The sequence below is a fragment of the Bison bison genome, unplaced genomic scaffold, assembly GCF_000754665.1.
Source record: "Bison bison bison isolate TAMUID 2011002044 unplaced genomic scaffold, Bison_UMD1.0 scf7180017864299, whole genome shotgun sequence".
Classification (NCBI taxonomy): domain Eukaryota; kingdom Metazoa; phylum Chordata; class Mammalia; order Artiodactyla; family Bovidae; genus Bison; species Bison bison.
The window spans coordinates 3,652,681-3,663,346 of NW_011494871.1; the positions used below are offsets into that span (position 1 = coordinate 3,652,681).

Sequence of the window (10,666 nt, forward strand, 5' to 3'; positions counted from 1 at the left end):
CCCGGGAAGCTTTTGCTCCACTCCACCCACTTCCGGGCCGCTCTGCCCTTTCCTGCATCTACTGTGCTGTGTTGTATCTGCCAGCATCGGCCGCCCTCACGGGGTTGAGCAGGTGTCTTCTCAGTGATTTTTGTGTCCGCAGTGTTGAAAAGGGGGGGGGGGCAACTTATGCCAGGTACTCGGAAAAGTTTTGTTGGATGAATTAATGCTTGTTCACTATACCTTTCTTAACTGTATTCTTCACAGTGAACCGTAACTCTGGTGGGAAGCTATACTGTTTTTGGTACTGCATTTGGTGAACAGTGTTTAATTTCAGGTGACTTTGCAGACTTGCTGTTACTCTCAGTCATCCTGGAAACACTAGGGTTAGTTCGGCCCACATGGAGTCTTTGTCACTGTTTTATCCCCATATGTACTATTGAAATGTTTTTGAAGTAATCACCAAGATTTTTATGGACTTGAAATAAGAGTTCTTGTGCAAAGGGTTGGTATTCCATTAATTGAGGGCGGTCACAAGCCTGCAGTGTGTGTGAGCAGTTCCACTGAACAGACCTGTGATTTACTGGGCTTTTGTGTTTCTTCCCTTTGGCTGTTATTTACTCAAGTCCTTGAAGTTACTTGCAGAGCTTATTCCAAGAAAAGGAGTGGGAGTCATACCAGAATGCACATTCCTTATTAGCTCCCTGCTAATTAAAAAAGAACTAGTTCTGGGACTAGAGCTCCCTTGATGAAATAATCAAAATGTGAAATCTGAATTTTAAACTTTCTTGAAGACTCGAATGCATTTTGCTTGCCGGTATTTAATTTTATTTTTTCCTTTTTAGCTTTAATTTTGATTGCTGTTACTACTGATACCTGAGCCAGTGATGCTACCTAGGGGACATTTCTGCAACCCATAAGTCAACAGCTACACGGTAAGAGTGTGTGCATTTCATCATTAAAGCCATTTAATTTCTATAACATTGTAGTTCAAAATGTTAATTTGAAATAGAATAGGATAAAGTATGTTAATGTTTCTAAATATTAAATATTAATACAGTTTAATATATAAATATTAACAGCCAGGCAATATATCAAGCTTTTGTTCCTAGTCAACAGTAAGAATTTGAAAAAGGAAAACTGAAATTTGATATATTCATTTCCTGTTAATTTTTATGTGAACCATAAATGTGGCTATGCAGTTGCTGACTCATTAAACTGAGTCTCATTTTCTCCCCTGTATATTTTGCGCATTTATTTCAGAATTGTCCTAGTCAGTGAAACTAAGCAAGAAAAATAAATATAAGGTATATGGATAGGGAAAGAGTCGAAAGCAAATTCAGGGTTCCCCTCGCCAGGGGCCTCAGAAATGTGGGTTCGCCTGCTAGCCTCTGATACAGCAGGGAGGGTAGGGGCTGGGAGTCGCTGTTGAATACCAGCCCGTACTATCTACTACATTTTGGTTTCTGTGGTTGTGATCTAAAACTCACAAAAGCAAGGCAACACATTTATATCACTTGTGGGTTTAAATTACTATTTTCTTTTAAGTTTAAAGTTAAAAGTCAGCATCATCTATTGGGAGGTCTTATTTCGGCATTTTTCTTCTTTCTGTTAATGTAACTGGAAAGCTGCTTATAGTACTTAAAAGTTACGCATTGGTTTCAATTTCATTAAATAGCCTTTGCTTTTTAAAGAAAAAGGCTATCTGAAACAATGTTTAGATGTCCTCTCAAATTCTATGAGACTATAACAGTGTTATTTGTTAACTCTGTTATAACTGTCACTTAGCTTTGGTGGAGTTAACAGTTGTTTTGTATGCTTGCTGTCCTGTTAGAATATACCGACATGTTTTGTGTAATAATATAGGATACACTGGAGGAGGGCACAGCAACCCACTCCAGTATTCTTGCCTGGAGAATCCCATGGACAGAGGAGCCTGGCAGGCTACAATCCATGGGGTTGCAAAGAGTGGGACACAACTGAAGCAATTTAGCACACACACACCATCTTGATAAGCTGCTGAAAACATTGGAAAACCTTCCTCAGAGCACCTCAGAGACCATGGACCCTCACTTGGTGATGCTGACAGAGGAGGTTAGTTGCAGAAACATACTAAGACTTTGGCACCTGCCACAGCTGGTTTGGAGTTGAAGTTCTTACACTTACTAGTCATGTCACTCTGGATAAGTTACTTTTTTGAGCCCTGAGTTCTTAATCTGTTAAGTTTATCTTTATCTGCCAGCCTATAAAGTTGTAGTGGGTGTCAATGACATATAAAATGCTTATATATGTATTGATAACATGTTCCCATTTATCATGTGTAACCAGTTTACCATCATCAGCTTTATTATTTTGTTTCTTTGGTTGATTTTTTGTAAAATGACCTGTCCGAACTCGGGTTGGAAAAGAAGTTCCAGGCACAGATCATTTCAGAAAGGAGTGAGTTTATTGAGAACAAAGAGCAGAGATCATGTGGGCACCACGAGTGCAGTGGGCTGACCTCCTGACCGACCAGGGAAAATCAGTGCTTTTTGGGTGTTAATGGAATGCTTTTGAACTGTGGTGTTGGAGAACTCTTAAGAGTCCCTTGGACTGCAAGGAGATCCAACCAGTCCATCCTAAAGGATAAGGACTGATGTTGAAGCTGAAACTCCAATACTTTAGCCACCTGATGCAAAAAAATGACTCATTGGAAAAAGACCCTGATGCTGGGAAAGATTGAAGGCGGGAGGAGAAGGGGATGACAGAGGATGAGATGGTTGGGTGGCATCACCGATGCAATGGACATGAGTTTGAGTAGGCTCTGGGAGTTGGTGGTGGACAGAGAAGTCTGGCGTGCTACATTCCATGGGATTGCAAAGAGTCGGACACGACTGAGCGACTGAACTGAGCCAATTTGTATAGCTTAAAGACAAAGAAAATTCCTGCTGAAAGGGTGGCATTAGGTGATTGGTTAGGGTGCTATAGGGAGAGTACTGGGATGGGCATTTTTGCCTAATTTGGAGTCAGGAAAACTGTCTGGTAAGGATCAGGGGGGCTATTTGGCAACGGTTACAAGGGGCCCAGTCAGTTCTGGAGATGACCTTAGTACTGGCCTCAGCTTCTGTGGCCTTGGGGCAGGACTCTGCATCACCTGGAAACCCGAATGATCCTTTTGGAGATGATCATAATCCACCTTTCGTACTGTGTTGGAACCAACAAGATGCCAGGTGTGCTATTTGAGACCGAGTGTTGCAAATTTTAGATATTTCACTAGTACATCTCTTCCTGCTTTCATAGTGCAAACAACTGAGTGTAGTTAACTAAAATAGCCATTCAGTTTATCTTAACTTTCTTTCACGAGCACAGCTTCTAGTTGCCAAAAATACTGCCATCAGGATGCTTTTGGTTTCTAAAAATACAGAGACTACAGATTCGTAGCATGTGTGCTGGGGAACAGTTGATAGGTTCTACAGATTTACTGCTATTTTGACCTTATTTTATGTCATTCATATGAATCACCAACATTTGGCTATTTTTGACCAACAAAAATGGTAATTTTATATGGTACAAGTTGATATTTCAGGCTATGCCGATAGTGTTTTCTTTACACGATTGGCAAATGATCTGCTTTTGTATCTTATAGTTCATTTCCTCCAGGACCTTAAATTTATTTTTAATGCATTTTGGACTTTTGTTAATTTCTTTGGCGAATGTCATTCTCAGATGGTTGCTGTAAAGGAGTAGGGTGGAGAAAAAGGAGAGCTGCATCTTTCTTAACAAGAAGAGGAGATGCTGACTTATCTCCAGGAAGACTCTCAATTTATGGTCAAGTGAGTGAACAGAAACAAAAACTAGAGCCTTTTGAGAATTAAACCTTGAGGTCATAGGTCATATAGTAGAGTCTGAGTCCCTGGGAATTCTTGGAGATTCATGTTTTTCAGAAAGCCCTGTCTCCCTCACACGTCTTAAAGCCACTCTCGATGGTTTCAGCTTCTTCATGTGTTCCTAGGAAAATAATGCAGTGGCCACTCAGCTTAATCTTGTGTTTGTCAAGTGTCTGTAGGTCACATGTTTATTGTACTTCGAATCAGAAATTTACTATTTTAGTTTTATTTAAAAGAGCATTCACGTAACAGACGCTTACTGTGGATCCTAATGAATACTGCAGTAATAATACGGCAGAAGGCAGCTCGTGAGCCTGGCCTGCTCATCACAGTCACAGCCCGGTCGTGGTGCTGATAAACCGTCCCCCCATTCCTGTCCAGTTAAATAGGAGAGGGAGGGATGGGGCTAGTTCTTTAGTGTGTCAAGTAAGCCTCGATTCCTTCACAGGAGTAGTGTCTGGGGGTTTGGGGTCCACTTTTCGGCATTCCTGGCCTTGCTGGTGTGCAGTCTCATCACAGCCCTTGCAGGTGAGCAGCAGGGGTTGTTGCTTCCGTGTTGTAGGTGAGGACTGGGGTTTAGTGGAAGAACTCGGATTCGGCTCAGTGGTCCGGCTTGTCCGGCTGCAGTGCGGGAGGGAGGCGGGGCCCGGCAGAGCAGCTGCCTCTGCTCGGTGCTCACCCTCTTTGCAGTACTGACTTGGGGCCCGGTGAGAGGGGAACGCATCCCCTGAGGAGGAGGGACCTCTGCAGGAGGAAACTTTTCCTCGGAACCGAGCTAGCGTTTCTGTCTGCCGGATTCACCGAGCCATTAACCGTGGCCATTTGTGTTACTTTTCTGGAGCCATGCCCAATGAGTTGCTAAATTTATCTTTTTTCTGTGTGTGTGGTTTTTTTTGGTCTGTTGTAGTCTTTTGTCTCTTGTCTGTGGCTGACAGTAATTCTTTCTACCTGACCATCATGTCAGAATCTAAATAGGGAATACATTTCCAGGCATCTCCCAATTTGTATTCTGCTCTGCATCTCTCATCCACCCCCATGGATCCAGTTTTAAGCAGTTTTATTGGGCGTAACTGACCAACAGTAAGGGATGTGTGTTTGAGATGTCCCGTCTGACGAACTCTGACCCGTACACATGGCCACGAAACCACCAGCACAGACCAGACGTGAGCTCGCACACCGTCACCACGGACGGCTCCTCTGGCCTCGGTCAGCCCTCCCCAGGCAGCCTCCGATCTTCCCTCCGTCTCTTTAGATGGGTTTGTTTTCCAGAACGTGACTGTACAGGGAAGCACTCTCGTGTGTGTCTGCGCTTCCTCGTCTGACACCAGACATGTGGGCTTTCCAATGGCAGGCAGTTTCCAATGGAGGTGACACCAGCCTCCGGGCATGCAGTTGACCTCAGTTCCGACATGTGTCTGGTGGAGGGCAGTCACCCCACAGGTGAAGGGTCCACCCTCCACGACCCCCTGCCCACGCCCCACCAGCTTCCTTTGTCACCTGCGCTCTGGCCGACTAGCTGTAACTTTAAGGTTCCCACAGCCCCATCTGAGCTTCATGGTGCCCAGAGCCCAGGAAGCCAGTTTTCCCACCAGACTCATGGCAGGGTTGTTAGGAGGACCTTCAAGGATATGATGAGCAGTTTGATGATGAGAACAAAGGGCGAAGTCTTGCAGGTCCTGAGCCCCTGGAGCTTCTGTCCCTGTGAGCGTGGGGCACACCACCCTCCTGGCATGTAAATGCATCTGGTGCATGAAGCTGGGAGCCCTTGAACCCCATCCTTTTGGGAGTATGGAGGCTTCATGACAAACATGGTGCATTAGGACATCAGCCATGGGTGATGGAATTCAGCCTCCAGCCCCTGTCCTCTCTTTGGGGATTCGGGGGTGGGACTGAAGCTTCCAGCCTCCTACTCACTGGGTTGGTTCCCCTGGTAACCAGCCCCCCATCCTTAGGGAGGGTCCGGAGTCACTTCACTAACATCCACAGGTGTAGTTCAGCAGGGTTGGCTTGTTTGTGGCAAAAGATACCTTTATAGTTCTTGTCACTTAGGAATTCTGAGAGTTTTTGGAGCTCTGTGCCATCGATGGAGAGGAAGACCAAATATATATATTTGTTACTGTAAATCACAGTATCATAGTTACATAGATGGAGTCCTTCTGGCTGTGCTGTTTTTGGTCTGACTTTGGTTCAGCATGATCATCCCAGACTCGTTCACGTTGTTTCCCGGATCAGTGATTCATTCCTTGCTGTTGCTGAGAAGTGCTGTTTGTTTATCTGCTCGCCTGTTGATGAATTTGGGCTTGTTTCTATTCTGGGGTTGTTTTTGGCTTTTACAGATGAAGGTGTATGATCGTTCGTGTACAGGTCTTTTTTGGGGCGTGTGCTTTTACTTTTGCATGAGTTCCCAGGCATGGAGTAGATCCTAGGGTCATCCTGAGAAGTGTGTGTTTAATCTTTTAAGAACCTGCCAGACTGCCATAGTGACTGGGTCGTTTTCCATTCCCTTCAGCAGAGAACTGTGCTCTGCCTACATCCTTACCAAACCTTCGGTGTGGCCAGTGGTTTTGCCTTCGTCCATTCTAACAGGTGTGCCCGCCACCTCCTAGTGGTTCCAGCTTGCGTCTCCTTCATGATTAATGACTAATGGCTCTGGGGCTTCTTCTTATAGCAGACAAGCAATGAGACAGGAGCCAGTGGTGAACGCGTAGGGGCAGAGATGTCATCCTTGACCTCCGTTCTCTGCCTTTTCAGTTAGAACTGGGTGTTAGCATCCACCTGAAGGGTCCACGTGTCAAGGAAAGGTGAACAACCATTTCATATGTATCACTGTGTTAGTCCATAGACAGAACTCTGCTTTCCCCACCCAGAGATACTTATTATTTAGTTGTAGAGGGTTTTGAGGAAAGACTGGATGATTTTTTATAAATAATGTGATGCTGCTTCTAAGTCTTGAAGACAGCTCTGCTCACCACTATACCTCTGATCTGCTTCTAAGCCATGGCTGTGAACTGCACTCCTCCACCCCCCTGATGTTTACTGAGTGGCCTCCGTGTGCCATGCATGGGGTTGGCGATGCAGTGTAACCCTGCCCCTACCCCTTCTTCCCCAACCAGTGAAGTCTTTCCAGTGTTTTCACTTCCCAGGAAATGAGAAATACCTTAAACTAGCGCTTGTCACCCTGGATTGTAACTTCATTTATATGCCTGTCTCTCTCACTGAACCTTTTAATTCCTTGAGGAAAGGGATTTTTGTCTTATTTTTTGATGTTTATTCTCTGCATTTCCACTGGCTGAAGTATAATCAAAACGCAGATGTTTGGCATGCAGGCGAATCCAATGTGGATATTTCTGGAGGCCAGCTAAGTGTATCTCACTGGGAGGAAGGAAAGCCTATGAGAGCTTGGGACCCTGCAAGAACAGTAGCTCTGTCAATCAGAAGAGGAACCTGAGGCCCATCTCGGTTAAGACTATGTGGTATTAGTGGCAGGACCCTGGTGCCTTTCTGTCTCTCATCCTGCAGAAGTGGACGGACCATGTTCTAGTAGCAAAGCCTGGACGTTGATCCCAATGAACCATGACTGATGAACCATCCACGGTCCTTCCCCTGCTTCGCCCCTCACTTCATCATGACTTTCATCTGAAACTTAACTAGGAAGAGGCCAGGCGGTGTCACTGTAGAAGGTCATGGAACGGGCTGGGCCTTGGGGAAGCCCAGGTTTCCCCTCTGACTGCGGACATGTGACCTCCTGGGGACATCAGCTGGCAAGTGGAGTGCTGTAAAACCGGGGACCAGCCACAACCTTGCCCTTCACAGTGGACAGTATGGCAGAGTCAGAGCACGGGCTCTGTGTGGCCACTTCTGCTGGGATCATGTTTATTCTGAGGACAGAATTCCTACATACCTGTCAACGTGATCACAGATCCAAACACGGGAAGTCAGCACTGCGATCTCCCAGAAAAAGTGGAGTATCACCGAAAGATAATGAGGTCATTTCACTGAGAATATACAGTGGGGACTTCCCTGATGGTCCAGGGGGTAAGAATCTCTTGCCAGTGCAGGGGACGCAGGTCCAATCCCTGGTTGAGGAACTAAGACCCCACATGCCGCAGAGCCACTGAGCCCAGGCACTGCAACTCCTGAGCCTGAGAGCTGCAACTGCTGAAGCCCGTGCACCTGGAGCCCATGCTCTGCAACAAGAAAAGCTGCTGCAATGAGAAGCCCACACACCACAGCTATAGAGGAGCCCCTATTTGCCACAACTAGAGAAAGCCCACGAGCAGCAGTGTAGACCCAGGGCAACCAAAGGTAATAAATTAAAAAAGAAGACACAGGAATCTTAAATGTTGTGTATATGTTCAATAGCAGACCTTCAAAATACATAAACACAAACTGATGGAGCTCAAGAGAGAAATTGACAGATCCACAGTGATCACTGACAACTTCAACACCCCTCTCAGTAATTCATGAAACGAGTGTATTAAAAATCAGCTAAGGATACAGAACATCTCAGCAGCCACGTCAGTCATTGCAGCTGATACACAATCTTTTGAAGCATGTGTGAGGCATTCACCAAGACACACCGTTTTCTGGGCTATAAAACAAAACAGATTTAAAAGAATTAAAATCAGACAAAGCATGCCCTCTGATCACAACAAAATTCAACTGAAAACCACCAGCAGTAAGATATCTGGAAAAACTGACTAATTGTGTTTGTCTCACTTAGTTGGCTGCTCACCCAAAAGACATCTTCCAGATGGTTCACATGGACAGGGATGGTCACAGAAAGAGATGTTCTGAGAACTTCATACTGTTTTAAACATCTGTGGAGTTGCTTCCATAATTTCTTTCTCTTTTTTTTTTTTTTTTAAGAAAAAAGGTATTCCAGTTAATCATGCTATAGGATAACTGAAGAGCTTCATTGTATGGAATTTTATTTTATTTTTTGTATGGAATTTTAAAAAGAGATTAGATGAGTTATTGGAAGATAGGAAAGTTGCCTGAAAGTAGAAAGCATATTGATATGATTCTGAAATTCTTTAATCATTTGACTTGAATTGTAATGAAGAGTACTACTGGAGTTAAATGCCAATGTGCAGGGATCTTCTTGCATAATGAGTAAAATCACAGGAAAAATTTGGGTTTAGATTAATTGTACAGTAAGCAAAATTAGATGGGAAATAATTTTAAGGATTTTATTTTTGTCATGCTTAACTAGAAATTGTGCATACATCATTTTTCTATAAAAGCAGGATGTGCTGTCCGTACATCTTTGAAATCTGTAACGTTTATGTAAGTAGTTCGACATCTGTTGCATGTTTAGCCAGTTTGCTCACACAGAAGCAATAGGATAAGGCGGATTCCTGGGCAAGAGTCGACTTTCCAGGGAGTCGAAGTTCCAGGCGTGTTACACTGGGACTGTGAGCTTCTGAAACCATCTTTTTCATTTTCAGATCGTGAGCCATGCCCTTAGTGAAGAGGAACATCGAGCCCCGGCACCTGTGCCGGGGGGCCCTGCCGGAGGGCATCACCAGCGAGCTCGAGTGTGTGACCAACAGTACCCTGGCTGCCATCATCCGCCAGCTGAGCAGTCTGAGTGAGTCCCCTCGCCTCGGGCTCCCTCCTTTCTGATTACCAGTGACGTATTAATTTTAATGACTTTAGCCAAGTGATTTCGGTTCAGTAGTTCTGGGATTGTCCAAAGAAGAGGCTTTGGAGGAAAGAGCCTTCCTCCCTCCTGAAAATTTCCCAGCATGAAATGAGCTATCTGCCCTCTCTGGTCTGCTGACACTGGCTTGGTGTGATCAAGTTGGAATTGACTGATTTACAGATGATTAGATAAGACCAACGGAGAAGGCAATGGCACCCCACTCCAGTACTCTTGCCTGGAAAATCCCATGGATGGAGGAGCCTAGTAGGCTGTAGTCCATGGGGTCGCTAAGGGTCGGACATGACTGAGTGACTTCACTTTCATTTTTCACTTTCACTCATTGGAGAAGGAAATGGCAACCTACTCCAGTGTCCTTGACTGGAGAATCCCAGGGAGCCTCATGGGCGGCCGTCTCTGGGGTCGCACAGAGTCGGACACAACTGAAGCGACTTAGCAGCAGCAGCAGATAAGACCAAGAAGACAATGGCAACCCACTCCAGTACTCTTGCTGGAGAATCCCATGGACGGAGAAACCCAGTAGGCTGCAGTCCATGGGGTCGCACAGAGTCGGCCACAACTGAAGCAACTTAGCAGTAGCAGCAAATAAGACCAAATGTGTAGTTTAAAGTAGTGTTTATTTTTAAAAGCTTGTTATACATAAGGATAAAATAATTGGTAGTTGTTTTTTTAAAGTGAGTTATTTATTACACTTGCACAGGACTAATCGTTTTTTTTTTAATGTAGTGAATTGAGAACTGTGCTGTGACTGTCATAGAGTGGAGGCTCGATACGTGTTTGTTGATTGAATAAGATTTCAAATGAATCAGAGGATCCAGCCTGAGGATCCAGTGAGACTTGCTGATTTTAACCTTCTAAAGGTTAAAGTGCAGGTACTGATTCCGAATGGAGGTCAGCAGTGAGCTGCTGGTGACACATATTCAGTGCCATGTACTCGTCACATGCATGGGTTACAGACATGTAAGCAAACACAAGCATAAGGAGTGGGCTCCCTTTTTTTCCAATTTTGAACATTAGTATGAGATACACAAGAAGTACTCCATTTCTTACGACTCATATGTGCATGAAAATGCTTTTCCTCCAAAGCTTTTTGAAGTTGCAGTCTTTCTGCCTAACTTTTACATTCACGTCGTGATCTTATTTTCTCACTTCATCC

General features: G+C 44.7%; 1 protein-coding gene across 1 annotated transcript in view; it reads left to right on the top strand.

Moving 5' to 3' along the window:
• Positions 1-10,666, top strand: part of WASF3 (WAS protein family, member 3) — a 49,147-nt gene that overhangs the window by 7,784 nt on the left and 30,697 nt on the right. The window contains exons 2-3 of the mRNA XM_010851255.1: positions 825-914; positions 9,296-9,438. Coding sequence (XP_010849557.1) covers positions 9,306-9,438 — 133 coding nt within the window. The 5' untranslated portion in view covers positions 825-914; positions 9,296-9,305. The remainder of the gene's footprint in view (positions 1-824; positions 915-9,295; positions 9,439-10,666) is intronic.